Raw genomic sequence first — 27,200 nt, forward strand, 5'->3', positions numbered from 1 at the left:
AGCAAGTTGGAGAAAATCAGCAGGACACCAGCTCTCCAGGTTTGGACACCCCTGCAGTGGACCATTCTGTGTAGAAAATGAGTATTTAAAAGAAGAATTGCTAACATTTGTAGTACATTAAGCAGTATTTTAAATGATAAATACATGCAAACAAATAAGGGCAATCGTAAAAATGTTTTATGATAGGCTAAGTGGTTTGATAGTATGAAAACACTGAGAAACAGCGTCCATTCTTTACGCACTCCGTGACAATAGGTGGCGGTATGAAGCTTGATTCACAACCAGCTAATAAAATGAAAGAAGAAGATGACGCCTCTTTGCGCCGACTGACGTTGTGCGCGTGCACGAGATCGAGTGCTTTAGTTAAGTAGACTGACGTTAGTTATAATAATTCATTAATCAGGCAGTTTAGAAAGTCGCACTTTACCACTCCAACATGAGATTCACTATTAGCGCAGCTAAACCTGAGGACTGCAAAGATATAGAACGTATGATTATGGTGAGCAAACGACACGCGTAAAAAACAACAACATATTGTTAGGGCAGAATAAATTTATAGTATTTGTAAATGTTTTATTGTAGGAATTGGCTGTTTATGAAAATATGCCCGACCAAGTAAAGATATCTCATAAAGGTAAATGTAAATTAGCTTAATTATATGAAGTTTAAAAGCAGCAAAATAGATTACTGTTCACTAAGTTACTGTAATGTCAAAGTTTGCTATAACAGTACTGGCTTGCTTTTTTCTTCTATTATTTAGAGTTGGAGAGAGATGGATTTGGACCAAATCCTTTTTACCATTGTCTTGTAGCTGAGGTACCTGAGGAGCACAAGTCTAAAGATGGTATGACCCTTAAAAAAACAAAATTAATAGCGTCATAAACCCTTACCTTGCACTATATGATTTTTTTATAGTGTTCCTACATCTCTGGATATTTCAGATACTTTGTACTGGCCGAAACATTTTTTGTCAATGTGTCAATCAAATGGAACTGATCCAAGTTTGTTATTGTTTCGTTTATTTAAAAAAAAAAAACATCTTTGCAGGGGCAGTTCTATTTTTTATTTATTTTAATATGATGTGGTACAGGGTATAGATACATATATAGGTTGTTTCCAATCACATGGTTCTGGTCACATGAGAAATTTAAACAGTGGCGCCCCCAGAAAGTTTTCCAGAAGAGGTCACACCAAATCTTGGGGTGGCACACAAAAAATATTGAATTCAGTGAATTGCTATATTTTTGTTTTTGGTAAATGAAATAATGTGATTTCAATTCATTCATCATAAAATATTGCAATTTATTCCTTGAAATAATTCAGCAAGTACATGTGCAAACCAAATAAAAATCAGCATTTAGTTTAAAAACACTTTTCAGGTCAGTTATTTTTCACATATGTTTATTGTACAGAATATAGTACATACAATTTCTAAAATTAGTGAAAAATAATGAATTTATCTATAAAACAAATGAACAAACTGAACAAAAGGCATGTGTATACATAATGTATACATATATATATATATATATATATATATATATATATATATATATATATATATATATATATATATATATATATATATAAAATGTACAACCTCGAGAACCCAAAGTTGTGCATAAACTCTACAAACTAAACTAAATATATAAACTAAACTAAAATATATTTGCATGTCATTGAGGCGGTAGATACTGCATAAGCAGGAAAAAATACTTTAGTAAATACTTGTGTCTTCTGTCAAAAGAAGGTGGTCTTTTTTTACAGAAGGAATTTGTATTTTTCACACACATGTAATAGACAAAAAGTTCCTGTTTAGATATGTTTTACCGGCACAAACAGTACACCTACTTAGTTTACGTATATGTAGACTGTTATGTTTTTATGCACAGCAAACTATAGAATTATCTATGTGTTAATTAAAATATCTTTATTGCATATAAAACTGTTGCCATCTCAGCGTGTTTGAAATTGGTTGTTATTCGCAAAACTGCTACCATGTTGAAATGTTATTTATTCAATGTTTGTACTATTCTACATGCCACTCTTTTAGAACCACTCCTGCTTCCTTCTAGGCCAATAGAAGCGTACAGTGTTAGATGATTTGGGCCCTGTCATACACCTGCCGCAATAAGGCGCAAGACATGTTTGCCGCGACGTGTTGCTATTTTTAGGCCAGTGCAGCAGTAATTTCCCCTCTTTTCGCCACTTTTAAATGGCAAATCCATTTGCGCCAATTTGTGGACTCATATGTGTGTTCTGAGAAACCAAAAAAGACAATAGACCAATAGACCAGCTGAAAAAGTCCAGCAACAGAGTGCGTTAGTTGTGTGCCTTAAATGCTTACACATTGCTTAATACAATGCAAATATCTTTACAAACAATAAATAATTAAATGAATAACGTATTGCAAATATTATTTTCTGCAAAAATATAAAAACCATTGCCCCAATTTTCTATTTAAAGGGAAGATTTTTTCAGCACAATTCTACAAATAATAGTTTTAATAACTAATTTCTAATAACTGATTTATCTTGTCTTGATAATTTATTTATGATTTTTCTTGTCTTGCCATGATGACAGTACATAATATTTTACTAATATAATTACTATATTTTTTAAGACACTTTTATACATATTAAAGTGACATTTAAAGACTTAACTGGGTTAATTAGGTTTACTAGGCAAGTTAGGGTAATTATGCAAGTTATTGTATAGCAATAGTTTGTTCTGTTGACTATCGAAATTGTTTAAAGGGGCTAATAATTTTTACCTTAAAATGGCTGGTAAAAAATGTAATACTGCTTTTATTCCAGTCAAAATAAAACAAATAAAACTTTTTCCAGAAGAAAAAATATTATCAGACATACTGTAAAAATTGCTTTGCTCTGTAAACATCATTAGAAAAAAAAAATCAAAGGGGGCTAATAATTCTGACTTCAACTGTATCTAAGTTTTTTGACCACACTTCATTATTATTGTTCATTTATTCGTTTGCTGTAAATTAGAACTGAAATTAAAAATAGATTTGAAACAAATCTATGTGCTTAACAAAAAAAAATAATTTATAGGCTAATTGATGTCTTCAGCAGACTGCATAAAACACCATTTCCTTAATCCACGAAAAGGGAGACAGAAAGTACAGAGGCTGAATGGAGGAGGCTTATTCTTTATCCTTGTGCTGCAGATGATCTGTTTACCGATACTGATACTGTTTTTTTCACTAGTGAAGTGTTCAGTTTTTTCACGCAAAAAGTATGCCATGTAAGCAGCAAATGTGCCATGGTGCGACGCATCTGACTCTTAAAGGGAATGGGAGATGAGACTCTTATTGGTTTACGCTCAAAACACACCCATAACTCATTAAGAGAATAAGCACAACCCTGTTAGACCATGCGCTGCAGCCCAAACAAGTTTTTCCATCCTTAAAATAGCAAAAGTAGATTCAGACACACCCTTAATGCTTTTGCCCCTAGATCAGGGATGGGCAAACTTGATCCTCGAGGGCCGGTGTCCCTGCAGAGTTTTGTTTCAACACTAGTCAAACACACCTGAACAAACTAATCATTGTCTTCAAGATCACTCGAACTCTATTGACCTTATTCTCTGCCGACGAGTGGGCGCAACCATTTGAATCTTTTTGGCTTGAGATTTCCGGTCTCATTCACTTCCATTCATTTTAGACATTAAAAACTGCTCATTACGCTGCTTGATGTTGCAATTTGATATTTTCTTGTTATATTATTCTACTTGGTCAGTATAGTCATGCAAACATTTGTTTGTAGAGCAAGTAGTTTGACCGTTTTCTGTCGTTTATTATTCCTAGTCATTTCTCCCATAGGCGACTGAATCGGAAGTTCTAAGACAATTACGAAAACAGGCGCACTTCCGCATTTTAGAATAAGGTCAATAGAGAGGTCTGTTTGAATAGGGTTGGAGCTAAACTGTGCAGGAGATTGCCCACCCTTGCCCTAGATCAGTGGTCACCAAACTTGTTCCTGGAGGGCCGGTGTCCAGCAGATTTTAGCTCCAACCCTAATCAAACACACCTGAACAAGCTAATCAAGGTCTTACTAGGTATACTTGAAACATCCAGGCAGGTGTATTGAGGCAAGTTGGAGCAAAACCCTGCAGGGACAACGGCCCTCCAGGACCGAGATTGGTGACCCCTGCCCTAGATGATTAAATAGAGCCCTATGTTGTTAAACTGCTGTGACGACTGCTATGTTGTTAAATTTTATTTTCAGCAGAACTCTTCCATCTGCTGCACTAGTCATGTCATTCTCTATTCAGCAATCAAATCCCTGATTAACTAGTTGTTCCCAGCTTTTGTTGTGATTTGTTTTTTTATTGTTACTAGTAAAAAAAACTAATTATAAAGTTCTGTAAATCAAGTCTTAAGAGTCAAAATGGAGCTATGATAATTTGTGAATTAAAATACAATTATTTAATAAGAATCATTTGTTAACAATAAATTATTGACAAAAGTGTGAATTTTGGACTGTAAGCAAAAGATCTCCAAGGTGTTTCATTGTTCCTGTTATCTGTGTTTTTAGTTTAAAAAGACATAATTCTGCTATTTTAACTGGTAACAAGAATTAAAAATAATAAAAAAGGTAACTCAAATGGTTAAATAAATGCTGTATACTAGGTCTTGTGCACTTACAATACATTAGTGGTCATATCTGTCATGAAAATATGTTTGACATCCCTAATGCTTACAGCAGTTGTCTTTTCGTAGGAAACACCACGGTTGGCTATGTTATCTTTTTCTATACGTATAGCACCTGGAAAGGCAGGACTGTCTATATGGAAGATCTGTATGTGATGCCTGAGTTTAGAGGTGTGTAAATCTTACCAATAATCAAGAATTAAAAAAAAAAAAAAAAGTTTAATAAATCAATCATCTCTGCTTGCTTTGCAGGTAATGGGATTGGAAAGGCTTTACTAGGAGCTGTTGCTAAAGTAGGTTAAAAATTATGTCTATATATATGTAGTTGACAATTTTTTTATATGTGAAACACCACTTTGAAAAAAAGTTATATTTATGTAATTTGAAATCTGTGTTTGAGAAAATATAAGGGGTCACTAGCTTATTTCACTGTTTAAAACAAAAACAAAAAAAGTCTTATGGTGTGACAGCAATAACTGAAAATTGTTATAAATCTGTATAAACATTGCATAAAGAATTAACAACATCAGCAATAATACACAGTACAATAATAGCAATAGTAATACACTCTAAACTAATTTATTGTAATAAATCAATTGCATAATACATTTTTTTATTTAATGCACATTTTTAATATGTGATAGCACAGTTTGAGTTCACTTGGACAATCCTAAGTTTATCTTAAAAACTACTAAAGACTGAATTTGAACATAATAACTACAATGTCAGTGTGCAAAAAAAGCACTTCAAGAACACGACATAAGTGTACTTAAAATATATTTCAATGCACTTTTTGGGTAGTAGCAATTTCTGTGTTGTTTTATTTGTACTTAAGTGTCACATAGTGTAAATGTAATTCAATTTATACTTTCAAATTCATTTAAATTATACTTTTAAGAAATACACTTATAACATATTTTTGAACCAGTAGATTGCTATATACTAAAAACAGGGTTCATACCATCATGGAAAACCTGGAAAAGTCATGGTATTTTTACTTGGCATTTTCCTGGCCCAGAAAAGTTGTGGAAAGTCATGGAAAACAGTTATCTGTATACTTGAGTATAGGTTATTTACCTTTTTTCTTTCCTTGGCCAATCACATACTCTCACATTATTGGTGTGGTGTTAGCATTATCTAAATTAATTTTACATAGATATAAATATTAATTTACGTCACGGTGGTGCAGTGGGTAGCACAATTGCCTCACAGCAAAAAGGTTGCTGGTTTGAGCCTCAGCAGGGTCAGTTGGCATTTCTGTGTGGAGTTTGCTTGTTCTCCCCGTGTTGGCATGGGTTTCCTCCAGGTGCTCTGGTTTCCCCCACAGTCCAAACACATGTGCTGTAGGTGAATTGGATAAACTAAAATTGTCCATAGTGTATGTGTGTGAATGGGTGTTTCCCAGTGATGGGTTGCAGCTAGAAGGGCATTCGCTGCGTAAAACATGCTGAATAAGTTGGCGGTTCATTCTGCTGTGACGACCCCAAATTAACAAATAGACTAATTCGAAAAGAGAATTAATGAATACATATCAATTCAAATTAAATAGATTGTTGTGTGTTTTACAATATGCTGTAATAAATTTTAACGTATGGTTTTTTTTACCACGCATATATAGACATTGCATTGCATGTATATTAAAAGATCTATCTATATATAAAAAAGATCACTATCTCTATTCGACCCAACACATGATCTTAATTCAGCTTTTCTACGATTCAGCCAATTATATTTTCAAGGTCAGGAGAGAAGCTTAAAGGTGGCTGCACAGGTCCTCACAGGAACATGAACACCTTCAAATTACGTTAAAACTGTCACATACTGTATTTATAAGGTATAATTCACCCAGAAATGTAATTTCTGTCTCATGTAATGATTTATTTGCGGTCACAAAATCCCACGTGAGCTGACCACGAGCTACCAAGAACGCGCGCCCATGCATGTAGCACGCCAATGACGGCTACTTTAGTGAACAGAACCTGCATATGCTGTAAATAGCAAGTTTTTCTTTCTGTGTAGCCGTCTGTGTGATGTCCTAGTGTCTTAACTGTGTTCTGCTCAGCTCACTGACCATCAGCGATTGATGGTCGGCAGTATACTCCATCCTTCAGCTGAGTTGATGCCTGCATCTGCCCGGTCTATCTGCCATCAGCCTAAAGCCTGGTTTATTCTCGACGCGTCTGCTTGTTCGCTTTGCAGAGGTTCGCTTTGGGTGCGCCCGGCATGATTTTGGCTGGCGGTGCGTCGGGCATTTTTTGAGACTCAAGCGCACAGTGCGCGTGCCGCCGCAACTGATTTGAGTGGAATATGATACACTTTGAAGAGATTTTGTCTGAAACAATACGACTGTACACACATCTAATGACCCGTGATCAGAGAGATAACCTAGTGATTAATAATTCTTGGCTAGAAATAGCATGGGAAAGGAGAAAGTTTTTGTTAAAAGGTTTGGAAAAACCTGAAGAATAAATTTATTAAAACCAAAAGAGGCCATGCCAAAAGTGGAGACCAGGTACACAATCACAGAATATGTTTTTCCACCATTTATAGGTTTTACACTTATGTATTTTGTTTAATTTTGAATTTAAAAATTTAGTTACAAAACTAATGAAGTCACAGAAGTATTTCTTTGATAACTGGGAAGGAATATTTAAACCTATCGGTTTACAATATACTGATGCCCTATCTCCGGGCTTTATTGGTGATGATGATCTGTAATGTTTTACCATCATTGCCTTTTTAGCATAAGAAGAGGACAGAAACTAGCCAGACAATAATGTGTGAATTGTTGTCCACTATTTTTTAGTAACTGTGCTTTTTTTTGCGATAATAAAACATATTTGTAGAGTATTTCATGTTCTGTTGTCATTAATTACAAATACAGAATATGTTTTCCACCAGTAACACTGATTTATGTGTGGAGGGGGCTAAATCTGAAAAAGATTTAAAAAAAAATATATATATATATATATTTTTTTTTTCTTCTATTCGTGCCATAATTAAAATATATTTGTAAAGCAACTCATGTTATCTTGTGATTAATATTATAATAAACTTGAAATGGTAAAACTGGCCGAGATATGAACAAAAGCAAGTGATTTGCAAGAAAAAAAAATCTTGAATTGTTATAAAAATACTTATAATCATTAAAATAATGTATAAAAATAATACAAATAATACTTCTCTGTTTATCCGTCTGACTTTACGGTGGGTTTCTTTTGACCGCCCCCTGTCGTTTTAAAGAATATCACAACGGCGAACGCGAAAAGCCTCGACCATTTCGCGAGGTGCGCACGCAGTCAGCGGAAGTGTGTGATGTGGCGCCAGGGGCGAGTATTTTCCAGATTAATTGTCTGTATGGGCTGTTCTCCTTTTTTTGTCTCACCATTTTCATTATGGTGCTTTCCTTGTACACAAATAAGCCTTTTCTCTGTGAGTCAGTCCGTTTAATTAGTTTTCTAATTTTTGTTTATAAAACAGAAAATGATCAAATGTTTCAACTGTGCTAAATTTAAAACCTTCTCACAAACATATATATATTTTTTTTTTTTTCAAATATTTGTTGGCGAATTTGCCCAGAAATTCACAGAAGCCCTGAAAAAAAAAGCAATCTTGGTGGTGAGGGGAAAAAAAAGAAAACTAATAACGTTATAGCCATAAAAGTTAAAACACTGTAGGTGTTTATTATCTAAGTTTTTGCAAGACATGCTGTTCTATAATTAATTAATTTAGCATAGTTTGGTAACGTTTAAACTGTCTATATTGCATCTCCATTTATCACATTTGATTTATATGTTAATATTTTTGTGGGTGGTAAGACTGTTTGAAAACATCCCGTTTCTGCATGTATTCGCCTCCAAAATTGATTACATCTATCCAGCGCTGCATCATGCCTGACTCCAACTTTTAAGGGTAGGCCAAGCCGCATTCCAGTCACCGAAGTGTTACATTAAATTACTTGTAATTTTCCAATTAAAATAAGTCATTTAATAACTAAAGATTGGCTAGAATGCATTTAAACATTAGGCTTTAAAAAGCATTAACAGATGAACCAAGACGTTATCTAGGCAGATAAATGTTTTTTATTCGAAGTGTCAGTGCAAAAAAAAAAAAACAAGAAAATACAATAAAACTAAAATATGGAAAAATTGCCATTTGGTACAGCACTTTGCCCACAATTATGATTATTAAGTTGAAATTGGTTAAAATGCACGTGTGTTGTTTCAACAACAACAACAACAATAATAATATAGTAGTACTAGGATTGTAATGATTATGTTAATAATCATAGTAGTAAGAATCATGATATTAATAATAATATTAATAGAAATAATAATAATATTAGTTATAATAATAGTAATATTAATAAGAATATTAATAATAATAATAGTAATAACAATAACAGTAATAATAATATTGATAATAGTAATAATATTAAGAATATTAACATTTATTAGCCCATAAGAAACTCCTAGTTGGCTTTCACCCGCTGCGCCTATTTTAATATATTTTTTTACTAGGCCTATTGTGTTAATGTCGCTTGGTCCACTCTCCTTGATTTGAGGACTAGTGCCTACACTGTAAGAAAAAAAATCATAAAAAAAAGGTCAAATGACTGGCAGCTACGGCTGCCAAACAAAAACCATTAAATTACGGTAAAATGTCTTTGTTCAAATAAAGTGCAAAAAATAATAAATCTACAGATATTTTCATTAAAATTTTTACAGAAAAATACTGTTATTTTACAGACTTTTCCTTGATTATTGCGAACAAATCTGTTCAATAAAGTTACACACTAAGAGTTTTACAAAGAAACAGTGTTATTATACAGACTTTTCTTAGATTATCATGATCAAACACCATCTATAAAGTGATTGCACTAAAAGTTCAAGAGAAAACAATGTTATTTAAAAGAATTTTCCCTAAATCATTAAGATTAAACACCTTTAATAAAATGCCAAGACATGCTCATGATCGTAATTTAACAGTTTTATTTTGGATTAAATTTTTTTGGAAAAAACAACAAACGAGATACAACTGATTAAAATTCTCACAACTTTAAAATTACAGTTGTTACATTTTATTAAATAGTGTTTATGTAAAACATGTAGAGGTTTAAGTTCTTAAAGAAAATGGAACTGTAACGTTAAGGGGACGTTGACAAATGAGTGCAGATCCAAATGCAGGTTTATTACACAGAGATGGTCAGGCAAACAACAGTCAACACAGGGGCAAACAGATGTAACATTCTGCAGGAAATCCACTGTCATGGTCAAATAACAGGCAAATGGTCAGTCCCGGCAGCAAACAACATAAACAATTAACAAACAAAGCAAGGTAAAAGTAGAGAAACGCGTCATAATGTTCACAGTAAAAGTATACAAGACTAAGAAATTGGTTTATGCTGCTTTCAAAGTGCATATAATCAGTTCATAATGATCCTCCTACTGTGTGTGCAATCAGCGGAATCCTGAACAGCTCACTTAGTGTGTAACTTTATTGAACGGATTTGATTGTAATAACCTAGAAAAAGTCTGTAAAATAACAGTGTTTTTCTGTAAAAATTTTAATGAAAATATCTGTAGATTTATTATTTTTTGCACTTTATTTCAACAAAGAAATTTTACCATAATTTTATGGTTTTTGTTTGGCAGCCGTTGCTGCCAGTCATTTGACCCTTTTTTTTTACGATTTTTAAAAAAAAAATTTTAGAGCAAGTAATTACAATTTATTACTTTAATTTTACGTAATTTTAAATGTACTACATAAAAAACAGGAAAAAACACGGAGTAAATAATACGGCAATTTTATTGTATAAAACGGACAAATTGCTGTAATTTGTCATTACTGTACATAAAATAACAGTCAAGCTGTTCATTTACAGATATTGTTTGTAAATTTTACGTATTTTTGAATATAATTTAAAATAACAAAAAATACTGTATAATAAATACTGTAATTTCCCTGTATGAAAAACAAAAATGTCAGTAATTTGTCTTTAATGATAAAGTACCTAAAATGAAAGTCAAACTGTGAATTCAGAGAGATTGTTTGTCATTTTACTAAGTTCTACATATAATTTTAAATGACAAAAAAATTACTTTAAAAACATTAGGGATATTTTCTGTAAAATTAGGTTTTTTTTTACAGTGTACTGCCGAATTAATTAAACAAAGGTTACGAAAACTATCTTTAAATGGTTGCAAATTCCGTCTCCTAAACATAATTCGGTAATTTAGCATTGACATTATATCCTACTTAACAACAATAATAATAACAATAATAATAAATAACAATAATAATTTTATCATTATAATAATAATAATAATTATTACTATTATTATTATTAGTAGTAGTAGTAGTAGTATTGTTATTGTTAAGTAGGATATTTTTCATTCCTTAATAAATACCCTGTAAATTGCAACTATTACTGATTTATATAATTATGAGATTACATGTTAGCTAAGTGGTTTAATGTTTTGTTATAGAATATGCAATATTCTTAATAATTTCTGTAGAGGGAACATTTGCCCATATGTGCCGTTTACATATTTCAACTAATATGGAAAATGAATGCATGTTTTTACCAAAACTAATATTGGATTTTTTAATGCGTGTGTGTGTAAAACAGCATTTGCACAAAACCTTATGGGGTTTTTCTCTAAAGAATTTACTAGTTTAGAGCATCATTATGGATTCTTTACTTAACATGGTTTAAACGATGGATTGCGACAAAGCAACCACGGTTTTGAGAAACACATCATTTTTTTCCCAAACGACTCATCCTGTATTTTAGCCGCGAGTCGTCGAACGCACTGGTGATCTCGGCAATGCCGAGAAACCATCTGACCTAACGAAGCCTTTCTTTCCAGAATTGATTTCAAAGTATTTGGAGACAGGAAAAGAGACATTATTCGATTAAATGAATAACGAAGTGATGAAGCGATTTTACAGATATCAAAGGAAATATCTATATTAATAGTAACCTGATCAAAAGCTTGACAACAAAGATCCTAACAGTGACTTATATATTCATGCCATGCATCCTTTTGAAGTTGAAATAAGTGAAACCTATCTGTTAGTCTTTTAATAAAAAAAATTATATGAATTAATAATTGTTCCTCTCAGAAGTGCTGTAGATAAAAATATGCAATGTTCTTTTTTTAGACTGCTGTTTGCACATAAAACAATTTATATGATTTGTATATATGCTCAGTAGTTTTATGTTTTAAAGTAGAATATGGAATATTCTTGATAATATTTGTAAAGGAAACATTGCCCCTACATTCACATACATCTCAACTAATATGGAAAAATAACACAAGTTTTTACCAAAACTAATATTGGATTTTTTTGGAGTGTAAAACGTTATAATTTTATTAAAAAATAATGGTTGTTTTTATTTGCAGTGGCATTTACTATATGCTTATTTTTAATTTGTTTTAATTAAAAAAAGTTTAGATTTGTCCACCTGTCGGGTTTTAGAGATGTATGCATTTTCCAATGTTTAAATGCATTCTAGCCAACCTTTAGTTATTAAATTTCTTATTTTAATTGGAAAATAATAAGTAAATAATGTAACACTTGACTGGTGACTGGAATGTGGCTTGGCCTATCCTTAAAAGTTGGAGTCGGGCATGATGCAGCGCTGGACAGACGTGATTAAATTTTAGGGGCGATTATGTGTAGAAACGGGATGTTCTCTAACAGTCTTACCACCCACAAAAATACTAACATATAAAACAAATGTGATAAATGAAGATGTAATATAGACAGTTAAAACGTTAAAACTATGCTAAATAAATAAATTATAGAACAGCATGTCTTACAAAAACTTGGATAATAAATGCCTACAGTCCTTCAACTTTTACGGCTATTTATGGGTAACATTTAGTGTCAAAAGATTATCCTGCAACAACAAGTGAACACATCAGTGCATATGAAAGAATATGCCTGGTAAATTCCCATAATAACGCTTTATAATTTCGGAACTTTAAAGATTTTACTTAAAGCATGCACATTGACCTGTTCGTCTTATTCTGCCATCTTGTGGCCCATATCGAAATGAACATAGTTAGGCTATGTCGAAATAACAACTTAATGAAGTTGTTATTTTTACATAATTATGTCGTTATAACAAGATATTATCTCATAATATCGTTATGAGATAATAAAGATCTCGTTATAATGACATAATATCTCGTTTTAATGACATAATATCTTGTTATAACTAAGTTTTCTCTTTTTTTTCTCACCACCAAAATAGCATTTTTTTTTTTTTTACTTACACCTTGAGGTTGAGGTCTTCCGTTTGAATTATACATGCCCCTCTCTACATTGTAAAAAAATAATACCCCATATCTATTCTGTAAATTTGAGGTAACAGATTACAAGCAATATTATTAATTAAATTCAACATATATGGATTGAGTAAGAATTAATTAAATTAGCTTATTTAAAATAAATCATTTAAAATGAGTAACCACAAACAGTACTTAAAGGTGCAGTAGGTGATTGTCTTTAGAAATATCTTTTGTTGTGCTGGTTGAAAGTCTCTTCACAGTCCAATAGTAATTATTACAGTAAATGATCTAAATGTGTTTATGTATTTTTATATTCTGGGTAAGGCATAAAACTAAAAATGTTTATCCAATTAAATATTGTCAGGCCGACATCTCCCATAATTCCGATGAGTATGTTCATCTGTTTGTCAACAAATGCAGATTTGGGCTTTTGCGCATCTTTGTTTACGTATACCCACCATTCCCGTTCATGACACGTGCACATGAGAGAGTTAGGTCCCATGTGGGACCTGTTTGTATGCGTGTGTTTTTGTGTGATTTTTGCAGAGCCTGCATGCATGATTGCAGATTGGTGGGTGGGTCATCCCACCTGAGACTCATCGTGGGGTGTTTATAAGGAGTCCGGCATTCTGTCTAGGAGAGCTCGATTAGCCGGACGTCTCTGCTTGGCGCTTTTGATTTAGTTTTGTGTTTGGATCATGAGCTCAGTACACGTCCATACACATGCTTTTCACTACTGACTTTCACCTATACTGACTTGGATTGCTTTAAATACTTTTTGTTAATTATACATTTTGTTAATAAATCATTTCTCTTTTCAATTTACCTGGTCCGTATTGTCTCTCTAATGTTGCAATTTTGAGCCGGTTGTAACATATGGGGGCTCGTCTTATTGAGAGGCATGTGGACTGGTAATTGTTAAGGAGAATCAGGTGCATGTTTTGGCAGAGCAGAGCGTTCGTTTGGCTTCGGACAGGTAAGTTCGGCTCATAATATGTTTTGGAGATCCCCGGATAGGTTATTGTTTTTTTTATTTTTTGGTGTTTTCCTGGGTTAAGTGCACGGCTGTGGTTGCATTTCTGAGCCGACAGTTCAGCTGTGCACCAGCGGTATTAGCTGCTTAAAGAGGCTTGACTCTTGGGAAAACACAGAAGAGTTAGGTAAGTTTAGTTAGTGGGAAATGTGGGTTAGTTAGGGGGATATTTGATTATGAGCCGATTGCTTATGTCCGAAGTTTAGATGTAAGTCGTAAGTATTAGTACTGCATTTGGGCAAGTTTATTCTTTGGGATGATTTCGTTGGAAGAATTTGTTAGGTCTCCATCAGAGGAGAAGTTAAATTTGTGTTCGAAGCTACAGCTGTGGGACATTGTTGATAACTATAAATTCACGGGAATTGATAAGCGGTTGCGAAAAAATGAATTGAGAGCTTTGATTAAGAGCGCATTAGTTGATTGTGGCGTGTTAATTCCGGTATCTGAGATTGCTGATGAGGGAATGGGTAAGTTTGATTTTTCGGAGAGTAATTTGTCGTTTGAACAGCGAAAAGAATTATTAGAGTTGAGACAGGCTCATGAAAAAGAAATGTACAAGCAGGCAACGGAGCGCGAGCGAGAACTAAAAGAAAAAGAGGTTGAATTGGCGAGATTAAAGGCAGAGGAGTTGGTAAAACAGCGTGAAATCGAATATGAGAAACTTAAACATGATCAAAAATTAGAATTAGATCGACAAGCTAGAGATTATCAGTTACAAATGGAACGATTAAAAATCATGGCTGATGGGAGACCCTTAGCAGACGGCGTCGGGGAACGAAATCGAGCAGGTGACTTGTTAAGCAATTTAAAGTTGCTACCAAAATTTAACGAAAAAGATCCTGAAGTTTTCTTTTCTTTATTCGAAAGTGTAGCTGATGAACGAGGTTGGCCAAGCGCTGACCGTACAATTATGTTGCAGTCAGTACTTGTGGGAAGAGCTCAAGAGGCTTATACTGCGCTTTCAGTGGAAGATCGTAGAAATTATGAAAAGGTAAAATCTGCAGTTCTTAAAGCGTTTGAATTAGTTCCTGAGGCGTATCGCATACGTTTTCTTACTTGGAGAAAAAATGACAGACAAACTCATGTTGAAGTCCTTCGTGAATTGGCTACACATTTTGATCGCTGGTGTTCCACCTCTAATGTGCGCACTTTTGAGGGGTTGCGGGAATTGATCCTTACTGAACAGCTCAAGAATATTATTCCAGAAAACATTGCCACTTATATTAATGAGAATAAGCCAGCAACTGCGAGTGAGGCTGCCGTGTTAGCCGATGATTTTGTGGTAACGCATAAAAGATGGGTGAGTGATTATCGAATGAATAGGGGTAGGAATTATCCTATTGATGAACCGAGATCAAATATTCGAAAACCTGAGTTTAAAGCAGAGAAAATGTTACACATACCATCAAGACCCATTCCTGATTCTGTGTGCAGGTATTGTTTTGAGGAGGGGCATTGGAAAAAAGAATGCCCTGTCCTAAAAAATAAGCATATGCGTAAAGGTTCAAAGTCGCAAAATAGCTCATCTGTTTTACTTGCTGATTCTGTTTACCCTGAACTTCGTTTTGAAGGGGATTCATTTTTTGTTGAATCATGTAAAAGGCCTGAGTTAAATCCGAGTTATATTCCGTTTGTTACAGAGGGATTCGTTTCATTGCCGGGAGGGAGTGAAAATGTACCCGTTAAGATCTTGCGTGACACGGGAGCTTCTGAATCTTTTATTTTAAATTCTGTTTTGCCTTTTTCCACAGAGTCTGGGTTGGGGAAGAATGTGCTGGTGCAAGGCATCACTCTTACTTGTACGGCTGTTCCTTTACACAGAGTGGTACTGCGTTCGGAGCTTGTGAATGGTGAGGTCACTATGGGTGTGCGTCCATCACTTCCAGTGGGTGGAGTAGACGTGATCTTGGGTAACAACCTAGCGGGAGAGCGCGTGTGGCCAGACGCATCTCCTTTACCCATTGTCATTACGCCGCCTGTACCTGATGATTTCGTTGCGGGGGATTCCCATATTTTCCCATCATGTGCCGTGACTCGTTCTAAATTAAAATTAGATGAATCTGTGCAGGGCGACTTTAATGCAACTCCTCTGAAAAAGTGTAATGTGCCTGGTCTGTCTCTTCTTCCTACCTTTTCTAGTGCAGAGCTTATAGCTGCGCAGCAGGAGGATGTTACGTTGTCTCCACTGTTCGATGCTATTTTGTCCCCTGAAGAGGCGCACAGTGCAGCAGCTGGGTATTTCGTACAAGACGGGATGTTACTGCGTAAATGGATGTCTTCTAGTGAGATTTGTGGAGGTGAGCTAGTAGTACAGATTGTGGTGCCCACAAAAATGCGCACGGCGGTTCTAGAAGTGGCGCATGGTCCCGTTGGAGGTCATCTAGGTGTTAAAAAGACTTATAATCGAATACTGCGACATTTTTATTGGCCTTTGTTAAAGAGGGATGTCTCTATATTCATTAAAACGTGCCATGTATGTCAAATGACAGGAAAGCCCAATCAGTCACTTAAACCTGCTCCGTTGTGTCCCATACCAGTGATGGGGCAGCCTTTTGAGCATTTATTAATTGACTGTGTGGGACCTTTACCACCTTCAAGATCGGGAAGCAAGTTTTTATTGACGGTTATGTGTCAAAATACCCGGTACCCTGCTGCGTTTCCGTTACGAAAGATTACTACGAAAGCTGTAGTTAAAGCTCTCTCCCAGTTCATTGCCATTTTTGGTATACCGCGAATCATTCAAAGTGATCAAGGAACAAATTTTTCCTCTAAAATGTTTGCTGAGATCTTAAAACAACTGCGAGTGCGTCATCAGCAGTCGAGTGCGTACCATCCCCAAAGTCAGGGCGCGCTGGAGCGTTTCCATCAGTCATTAAAGAGTTTGCTGCGTGCGTATTGCACTGAATTGAATCGCGACTGGGAGGAGGGATTACCGTGGCTTCTTTTGGCAGCTAGAGAAGTAATCCAGTCTAGTTTAGGCTTCAGCCCAAATGATTTGGTATTTGCACATAAAATTCGGGGCCCGTTAGCATTGTTAAAAGATTGTTTAAAGGGGGAGGAGCCGCCGAGAAGTCTTTTGGACTACGTTAATGGGTTTAGGAGGAGATTGGTCCTTGCGGGTCAGACAGCGCGAGAGAATTTAGAGAAGAAACAGGAAAAAATGAAGCAGTTATTTGATCGTAATTCTGAAGTCCGTGAGTTTTCTCCTGGGGATCAGGTGCTTGCGCTGTTGCCTTTGCCTGCTTCACCTTTTCGAGCCAAATTTTCAGGCCCTTATATAGTTACTCGCCGCATATCAGAGTTAAATTATTTTATTTCAACCCCAGATCGAAAGAAAAGTGAGCAGTTGTGCCATGTAAATTTGTTGAAACCATATTATTCCCGTGATCAGACTGATTGTAAAACATCTGCTGTGTTAACGGTTTCTCAGACAGATGAAATTGTACCGGAGATGGAGGAAGATGAGGCTCCAACTGATTGTGTGCTGCAACCGAGGTTATCCAATACAGAGACGCTTCTTAATTTAGAGAATTTAATGCGCCATCTAACTATTTCTCAGAAGGGAGAATTAATAAAGCTGATACACGAATTTCCAGAGTTGTTTGGCGATGTTCCATCTCGCACCCATTTGATCGAACATGATGTGGATGTTGGTGATGCAACCCCTGTTCGTCAGCGTTTTTACCGAGCGCCACGGGTAAAGCAACAGGCGTTAGAGGCTGAAGTTCAGTATTTGCTTGATAATAACTTGGCAAAACCATCTTGTTCTAGTTGGGCTTCACCTTGTTTATTGGTAAAAAAATCTGATAATTCATACCGATTTTGTACAGATTATCGAAAGATAAATAAGATCACTAAACCTGATGCTTTTCCACTTCCCAGAGTCGAAGATTGCGTGGATCAAGTAGGGGCTGCTAAATTCGTAAGTAAATTCGACCTGTTAAAGGGTTACTATCAAATTCCGTTAACACCTCGAGCGCAAGATCACTGCGTTTGTGACTTCTTCCGGATTATATTCCTATTCTGTAATGAGCTTCGGATTGCGAAACGCTCCGGCAACGTTTCAAAGATTAATGAATCGGGTTGTGTCAGGACTTTCGGGTTGTGCCGTCTATTTAGACGACGTGGTTGTTTGTAGCGATACATGGGAACAACATCTGGAGCGTGTTCGTGCTTTATTTTTGCGGTTATTGGAGGCGAAACTCACAGTAAATTTGGCAAAGTGCGAGTTTGCCAAGGCTACTGTGTTCTATTTGGGAAGGGAAGTCGGACATGGTTACGTGCGTCCTTTGAAAGAGAAGGTGCGGGCAATTGAGGGGTTCCCCATCCCATCTACAAAAAAGGATTTAATGCGTTTTTTGGGAATGGCGGGCTATTATCGAGGGTTTTGCCCAAATTTTTCTTCTGTAGTAGCCCCATTAACAAATATATTAAAAGCGTCTGTTCCATTCGTTTGGTCCTCTGGTTGCCAGCAAGCATTTAACAATGTTAAACTTCTGCTTTCCTCAAATCCAGTTCTTGTTGCACCGCAGTTTGACAAGCCGTTTATGATTCAGGTGGATGCGAGTCAGATTGGGGCAGGTGCAGTTCTTTTGCAAACTGGGTTGGATGGTGTGGACCACCCAGTTTGTTATTTCTCAAGGAAATTTAACTCCTATCAGGTAAACTACTCTGTTATTGAGAAAGAGACACTTGCTTTAATATGGGCACTCCAATATTTTGAAGTTTATGTGGGAGGTGGTTCTCAAGTTGTTGTTTTCTCAGATCATAATCCGTTAATTTTTCTACATACACTGAAAAGTCCCAGTCAGAGATTGATGCGGTGGGTTTTGTTTTTACAACCCTACAATTTGCTAATTAAACACATAAGGGGTACGGACAATGTGTTTGCTGACTGTTTGTCTCGAGCTCATCCTGAGTGATGTGACTGAGTGGGTAAGTTTCTTGTTTGGTGGTGGTCTTGTTGTGTCTCTTCTTTTTCTTAAATGCTTTCAGGATCCGGTTTGCTGGAGGAGAGGAGATGGGGCAGGAGTATACCAAACTGTAGCTTTACTTTACCGTTTCATCCTAAGAAAATTTAAGCAGTACTAATGTTTAAAGTTTAGAGAGAACAAAATAGGAAAAAATAGTATAAAAATTGAAGAGAAATTATTGGTATTTGGCATTTATATATTTTTTCTTTTTTTTAGGGGGGGAGATGTTAGGTCCCATGTGGGACCTGTTTGTATGCGTGTGTTTTTGTGTGATTTTTGCAGAGCCTGCATGCATGATTGCAGATTGGTGGGTGGGTCATCCCACCTGAGACTCATCGTGGGGTGTTTATAAGGAGTCCGGCATTCTGTCTAGGAGAGCTCGATTAGCCGGACGTCTCTGCTTGGCGCTTTTGATTTAGTTTTGTGTTTGGATCATGAGCTCAGTACACGTCCATACACATGCTTTTCACTACTGACTTTCACCTATACTGACTTGGATTGCTTTAAATACTTTTTGTTAATTATACATTTTGTTAATAAATCATTTCTCTTTTCAATTTACCTGGTCCGTATTGTCTCTCTAATGTTGCAACTTTGAGCCGGTTGTAACAGCTGAATTGAAACTTTTTAAACTTATGAATCAATATTGGAGTTACTTCTGCACGCTGGAGAAAGGACGACACCATGGCTGAAGTATTTTTGTTAGACAGGTAATGCTCTGTTTTAAAACTATTTTAGCTTCACGCAGAGCTGATGCAGATGTTGTTGCTACAAATAGGTGATATGCACAGATGTGTAGTTCAGCCACTGAAATCTGCCGGTGAAAGATTGATAATGTAGATTTTTATTTAGTTTAACAACAACACCTTAGTAAATAGTGCTATTCCGCCTAGCCTGCTTTACTGAGCTGTAGTTGCTTTTATTTCCACATTGGGTCATTTCTGAACAATGACAGGCTGTGATGCGCTTCCGATATTGTTTACCATGCTACTCTGAATATTCGATCTGAAATAGCATGTAAGTGTGGCTTAGTAATAAGTAAAATTCCTGCACGCTGCCAGGCCAACCATAACATAACTGACGAATGACATAAACTTGTCTGCTGTCGCGTTGTGGTGGGTGCATTCACAATTTCAGGAGGTGTGGCTTTGAAACACAGTCCCTCCCCTGCCGTCCAAAGCTAATACTTACCGATTAGCATTTTGGCTGATCCCATACTGCCCCTTTAAATAAAATTAGCAAATTTTGAACAAAAATATTTTTTTAACAGAAAAACCAACACGGTGTTAATGAACTACTCAATGTTTTTATTAAGATTTAACAACAGTTAACGACAGTCTGAGTGAGTTTGAGGTGACGTGTCAAGATGGCGGCAGGATGTTTGCTGGCTGCTCGTCGCGATTCGTCTTTTTTATCTGTTTTACTGTTAGTTTTAAGTTTTTTTTTATTTCTTGTTTTAATGTGTGTTCAGTTTCCTCTGTACTGGTCTATGACTGCCTGACTCTTTTTAAACATTCATTCTGAAGTGACCAATTGGATGACCCGCAATCCAGTCAGCTGGAACTTTCACTCTGCCTTGCCAACCAAACTGACTGGAGTATGTCATCTACCTGGTTGTTTATGACTTTTAAGTAAACGACGAAGAAAGCGAAGAAAGGATCTGTCAGCTTTCCTAAATTGCTCCTACTACCTGATGTCAGCTAGCCGCTTTTACATGGTTTTTGGCGAAGACCGGCGTTGGATGATGGAGAATTTCACTCCCCACTGAGCTGCTCGCATCTGGTGCCAGTCGTCCCGTGTTTCACTGGTTTGGTGCGGCGGCATTCACGGAATGTTCACTCGAAGCGGTGTCATGGAGACCGCTGACGCGGTGTCAACCTACATAACCTACGTCTCTTGGGTAGCGGTAAGCTGCAAAAAACTGCCGATTTATCTACTTCATTTTCTGGCTCTTCTCCGATATCAATGGCGTTGATCAATGCAAGATCTCTCTCGAACAAAACCTTTATTTTGAATGACTTCTTACTCTCACACAACTTGGATTTTCTATTCATTACTGAGACTTGATTAAACATTGGTGATATGGCTCCTTTTTCTGAACTTTCTCCACCGGACTGTTCTTTTCTCAGCTCTCCAAGGTCTGTTGGTCGTGGTGGGGGCCTTGCTGCTGTTTTTAAAAATAAGTTTAAATGCAGACTACTACCTACTGAATCTTATTCCTCCTTTGAGGTTCAGTTATTTATGTTAAATTCTTTTAAGTCTGTTTTATGTGCCCTTATTTACAGACCTCCCCCATATCATAAAGATTTTATTGGTAATTTTTCAGACCTTTTATCTTCTATTTTTCTCTGTGCTGAAAATATTTAAATTTTGGAAGATTTAATATTCACGTGTGCTGTCCGAACAGACCTTTTGTTAATGAGTTTAATAATTTATTAGACTCTTTTGGTCTATCACAATGTGTTGTGGGCCCAACACATGAGCATGGTCATACCCTTGACTTAGTGCTAACTTCTGGTTTCTCTGTCTGTAATTTGCAAATTGTTGACACTGTTTTCTCTAACCACAAGGCTGTTCCATTTAATTCTTATTTTACTTTTAATTCTCAAGCTGATGATACGTCTGTTGCTGTTGAAACTCATGTGCTCTCCACCTCCACTGCTAGTAATTTTTCATCTGCTTTTGATATGGGTTCATCAAGATTACATATTGACTTTCCGTCTTCTGATATGGGACCTGAGGAGTTAGTTATCCAGTTTAACTCCATATGCTCTAATATTCTGAATTCTGTAGCTCCATTGAAAATTAAGAAAAAGAAAGTTAAGCCTCAGCCTTGGGTGAACAGCAATATTAGGGCCCTTAGGCAGGAGTGTAGAAGAGCTGAGCGCAAATGGCTTAAAGACAAACTACAAGTTTCATATGAATCATTGAGAGATTGCTTGACAAAATTTCAAAGGGCAGTCAATGCAGCTAGATCAAATTATTTATCTGACATAATTTCAAAGAACTGTCATAATTCCAAAGTACTGTTCTCGACTATTAACACCATACTTCAGCCTGTTGTTTCTCCATCAATTTCTTCATCTGTTGACACCTGTGAAAAATTTCAGCATTTTTTTGCTAATATGATTGTTAGAATTCGTTCACAGATTTTACCTGTAGTCAGTGTTTCTACAATTTCTGTTGCCCCCTTAAAAAATCTAGCCAGCTTTATTCCTGTGTCTCTGTCACAACTAAATGACATTGTTGCACATATGAAGCCTTCTGGTTCGTCCTGTGATGTCATTCCTGCCACCTTATTTCAGGAGGTTATGCACTCAATTGGTCCAAGTGTGCTTTCAATTGTAAATAGTAGTCTCTCTACTGGTATTGTTCCTAGTAGTTTTAAACATGCTGTTATTCAGCCTCTGCTAAAGAAAGCGAATCTTGATGCCTCAGACATGAAGAATTTTTGCCCTATTTCTAAATTGCCTTTTATCTCAAAGATTTTAGAGAAGGTTGTGTCTGTACAACTGAATGAGTTTCTGGCTAATAATAATAATTTTGATAAGTTTCAGTCTGGTTTTAGAGCTCGTCATAGCACAGAGTCCACTCAATTGAGGGTTTTTAATGATATCTTGTTGGAGGTTGATTCAGGTAGCCCTGTTGTTCTTGTACTGTTGGATCTCACTGCTGCTTTTGATAAAGTGGATCATGACATTCTCACTGATCAGCTTAGAGAACACGCTGGTATCCAGGGTCTGGCCTTAGATTGGTTCTCCTCATAAGGATAGAACTATATCAGTCAGTTTAGGCTACTCCTCTTCATCTGTCATGCAATTAATGTGTAGGGTACCGCAAGGCTCAATACTGGGTCCTGTTTTGTTCTCCCTTTACTTACTTCCGTTAGGAAAAATGTTTGAAAAGCATGTCATAAATTACCATCTAAATGCTGATAACTCTCAAATCTACTTCTCTATAAAATCTAGTGATCAATCCTCCCTTCAGGCTTTGCTTAATTGTTTGGCTAATGTGAAGTGTTGGTTGGCAAATAATTTTCTCCAACTGAATAAAGATAAGTGCGAAATTATTGTTTTTGGCCAGAAAAGGTTCAGACTCTAATGGCAATCTGTCATTGCATCCTGGGAAAATACATTCCTGGGTAAAGAGTCTTGGTGTCATCTTTGACTCTGAGCTAAAATTTGAACGGCAAATTAATGCGATTGTCAAAAATAGTTTTTTCTATTTTAGATATATTGCCAAGCTTAAGTCTATCCTCTCTTTCAGTGATTTGGAGAAAGTTGTTCATGCTTTTATCTCTTCTCGTCTGGACTATTGCAACGCATTGTATCTGGGTGTGAGTCAGGCCTCTCTCTCGCGACTGCAGCTAGTCCAGAACGCAGCTGCCAGGCTTTTAACAGGCACAAAAAACCGAGAGCACATTACACCTGTACTTGTTTCCCTACACTGGCTACCAATCCAGTTTAGAATTCAGTACAAAGTTCTGTTGTATATTTTTAAATCCCTCCATGGCCTGGCCCCTGAGTATATTTCTGAGTAGTTATTATGCACCAACCTGTGAGATCTCTTCGCTCTATGGATCGTCTCTATTTGCAAGTTCCTAGATCACGCTTAAAATGTCGAGGTGATAGAGCCTTCTCGGTTGCAGCTCCAAGACTCTGGATCGATCTCCCACTCTCTGTAAGAACAGCTCAAACTTTTGAGTCTTTTCAGAGGTCACTGAAAACACACCTATTTTCTTTAGCTTTTAATCATGTGATGTGAGTTTATGTATTTTGGTTTTATGTATATTTTACATGCTTTTTATGTGTTTTTATGTACAGCACTTTGGTAATCCATTGTAATTTGTGAAAGTGCTATAGAAATAAAGTGAGTTAAGTTAAGAACAATCTCATAATAAACTATATGTCATATAATACACAATAAAACATGTAGATTTAAACAAATTGATAATCTTAACAAGGACTTTAATAATGTTTTTTTGTAAACAGTTTCAACCAACTGGACTTTAAACAATATTGTTTAAAACAAAAACTTAAAGTGAAATTTCTTAGATTTAATGCGTACAAATGATTATTTGCCAGAATAATGCAGATTCATTGAACCAAAGAGGACACTGCAGTTCATGGGAATACTACCCTCTAATATCTTCCTGTGTTCACTTGACAGTCACTTGTAAAAACACCATTATTTGTCACAGTTAAAATGCATAGGCCAAACCCAGGTGGACACAAGCTCTGGGAATGTATTCAAGAGCCATGTTTCTACTCTCGCGCCTTAAGTTAGCATGCCAATGCAAGTCAGGGCCAGACGCGTTTCCACAGTCACTTCCAGGGCCTGATCGGATACCTTGGGCCAAAACAGTCCAGCTGGGACTTTGGGCAGAGTGAAAGCAGAGTTTGCCAGTGTCTAGTAAAGATAAGGTCTATAAGAACTTTAACACCTTGATGATGATGATGGCAGTGTCTTTATGAGGTTACTTGTAGAAGACCCCTGTTCAGGTCAACATTACTGCCATCACAAGCCTTTCAGTTCCTGTCAGTTCTTCATTGTCCAACACCATTGAGCAACAATAAGGGGAAAAAATGCATAAAAGAAAAAATATGTTAACAATCGGTTGTTATGTTATGACCTACAGTCAGAAACTGTAAAATGTAAACATGATAAATGTCAGAAACTCTACTGTTAGTCTCAATTTTCTGTATTATCTAAGAGCTCCTCAGCACCTTTAAAGCCCTCACCTTAAAAAACAGAATGACAGAAAATATTTGACCCTAAATTAACAGTAAATTACTGACTAATAATTGTATTACTTTCACAGTAAGCCAGTGATTTGTTTTACACTAAATTACTGTGTAATTACAGCCATATGTGACTTCAAGGTAGATAGGTAGTAAGGCCCATTTCTGTGATTTCATGGTATTTTCTTGTAGAATTAACTATATTTTACTGTGAAGTTACAATTAATGGCAATATGGTTACTGTGATATAACAGTATGTTGTAGCTGAAATACTTTACTGTAGCTGTCATCTATCAATGTCCTGTCATCTATTCATAGTCAGTCATTTTCCTGATACACACTTGGCGGTTGATGTCTCCTCAGCTTCTTTGACATTATACAATAAGTTCTAATTAATACAAAGTACATAATTAGACAATTAAATTTTATTTTTTTGTTTGATAATGAGGTTCATAATAAAGTGAAGGCCACTTTATTCCTCAGAGCTCACTAAACCTCTGTGGTCACTTTAACTCAATGCTATGCGTAAATAGAACACAGTTAACACTAAGTTAACACAAAATTTGCATTAGCGTTACAACCATCTTCTGGTAACTTCGTTCATAAAATGGCGCACTAAAACGGTCTGTTAATGAACAACGTGACATAAGAATCTAAAGTTACTTGGTGAATTACATGCAATATACAGAAATAGTATAAAACAATCATTTAATTTCCAGAATTGGACATTTCAACACTTACCGATAAATCTGTTTGGAGGAGACCACGGCAAGTTCACAACGCAGGCTTTCTATGTTGTCTGGTGAAGGGAGTTTGTGTTTACGAGTCAAGTGACTCAGTTCGGTTCTAGGAATCGGCTCCCTTAAGTGAATTGTAAGAGTCGGATCCTACCTGAAATCGATTGCCTTTTTGTATAATTACCAACACGATTGATTAGCATTTCGCTTCAACTCAGTCACGCGCATTTACACTATGTACACTAATTACACGTTGATGACTATAAGCTTTTGAACACCTGCGATAAAAAGAACCCCGATGTCCCAGCAAACATTTCAAAGACGGTTCAATCTAATTCAATCTTACACAAGTACTGAACAGAACCAATAAAATAATGAAATATTGTTTATGCGAGAATGTAGTTGTTTAAATGTCAAATCTGCAGCTTATTTACAAAGATGGTACCTATTTTAAAGTGTCTTTTTACAATTGCGGAGTTGTCCACCTTCAGGTCATGATGGGAGCTCATCACGCATGTATCCGGCGAGGGCAACCAGTCCTCGGCTAAACATACTTGTGCTCAGTGTTGGAGGTAATGAAATGAATTGCAACTACTCGTGTTACTTTCACTCGTATATTTACTTTCATAAGTACAATTTAAAGTCTGTAATTTTGCTTGTACTTGAGTACAAATGAAGCTGAGTAATTTACTTTGTTACTTTTAAAATCACAACTCGTTACCGAGTACAGTAATTAATATTTCAACCACTGACCAGCATTTCGGTAGCCAATAAGAAAAGCTCATCTTGACAGACCAATGAAAAACCTGGTATTTTACCTGAACCGAAAAACAAGTTCAGGCTACTGCAGATTTGCGTGAGCTGAACGTCATCATACAATCAAAAGTTAGCGATTGACATAGAGATTCAAGAATAATGAATCTGAAATGAGGAAGAAATAGCAGAGGATGAATGCCCATGGCCACACCCGGAGGAGCTTTTCACCTACAGGTATAGGGAAGACAGGGGACAGCTGTGCTGATGCAGTGTGGATAGCTATGTTATCATCTAAAAATGCAAATTAAATTTTTTGCCCAAAACTGGAATATCGCATAAAAGACGTGCAAATAAAGCAGCCTTTCCATCCAACAAGTCAAAGAAAACAATTTGCCACTTCCTGTTTAACTGGCGACAAATATCTACATTGAAAACGGAATTTGCTGCAATAGGAGAAGCTGCGTGAATATATTATCTTTATTTAATAAATGATTTGCACCTCAGAAATTAACAATTCTGGAGGTCATTAATAATAAAATAACACTAATACTGAAATGGTTAAGGTGTTTTAGAATGACCAAAACAACACTTTAGATGTTTTATAATGTGCTATGCCTGCTGGTTTTTCCATGCACATGTATTTTCAGAATATATGTGCATTGTGGCGTTTCCATTAACAGATTTTAATGCACATATCCAATATCCAAAAATAAGTGGAGGAAACGTGCCCTCTGCAGAGCCATCCAGCTAGCCGGGTCTTAAAGTCTAAGGGTGCTTCCACACCTGTGAATCGATTCAGTTGTTCCGAAACAGAGATTACTATTGTTACATTGTTGCTCTTTGCTTTTGGTGCGATTCGCTTTCACACGGCAAAATTTCTAAACAGACCAAAGAAGCTAAAACAAGTCACGTGCAAGTAAATTCTATGGACAAATGAGACAGGTTCTGAAACAAAGTCTAGGTGTGAAAGCACCCCAAAATTAAA

The 27,200-nt window shown here is 36.0% G+C and overlaps 2 protein-coding genes across 8 annotated transcripts in view; both read left to right on the top strand.

Moving 5' to 3' along the window:
* Nucleotides 1–295: 295 nt before the first annotated feature.
* The window catches only part of sat2b (spermidine/spermine N1-acetyltransferase family member 2b), a 40,474-nt gene continuing 13,569 nt past the window's right edge, over nt 296–27,200 (top strand). For 3 of the 7 annotated variants that reach the window (XR_012405843.1, XM_068221139.2, XM_068221140.2), the window contains exons 1-5: nt 325–499; nt 583–634; nt 761–844; nt 4,742–4,843; nt 4,925–4,965. Coding sequence is in view for 4 of the 7 variants with exons in the window: in XM_068221139.2 (XP_068077240.1) it covers nt 437–499; nt 583–634; nt 761–844; nt 4,742–4,843; nt 4,925–4,965 (342 nt within the window). In the remaining 3 variants the exon portion in view is untranslated. Of the gene's footprint in view, nt 500–582; nt 635–760; nt 845–4,741; nt 4,844–4,924; nt 4,966–27,200 lie in introns of all 7 variants that reach the window. The other 4 variants (NM_001002554.2, XR_012405845.1, XR_012405844.1 and 1 more) reach the window with 4 other exon arrangements.
* On the top strand, nt 11,911–22,828 carry LOC141385613 (uncharacterized). The gene is made up of 2 exons (XM_073951451.1): nt 11,911–13,470; nt 19,594–22,828. The coding sequence occupies exon 2, from the start codon at nt 21,669–21,671 to the stop codon at nt 22,746–22,748; it is 1,080 nt and encodes a 359-aa protein (XP_073807552.1). The 5' UTR covers nt 11,911–13,470; nt 19,594–21,668; the 3' UTR covers nt 22,749–22,828.

This window comes from Danio rerio, chromosome 5, assembly GCF_049306965.1.
Source record: "Danio rerio strain Tuebingen ecotype United States chromosome 5, GRCz12tu, whole genome shotgun sequence".
Classification (NCBI taxonomy): Eukaryota; Metazoa; Chordata; class Actinopteri; order Cypriniformes; family Danionidae; genus Danio; species Danio rerio.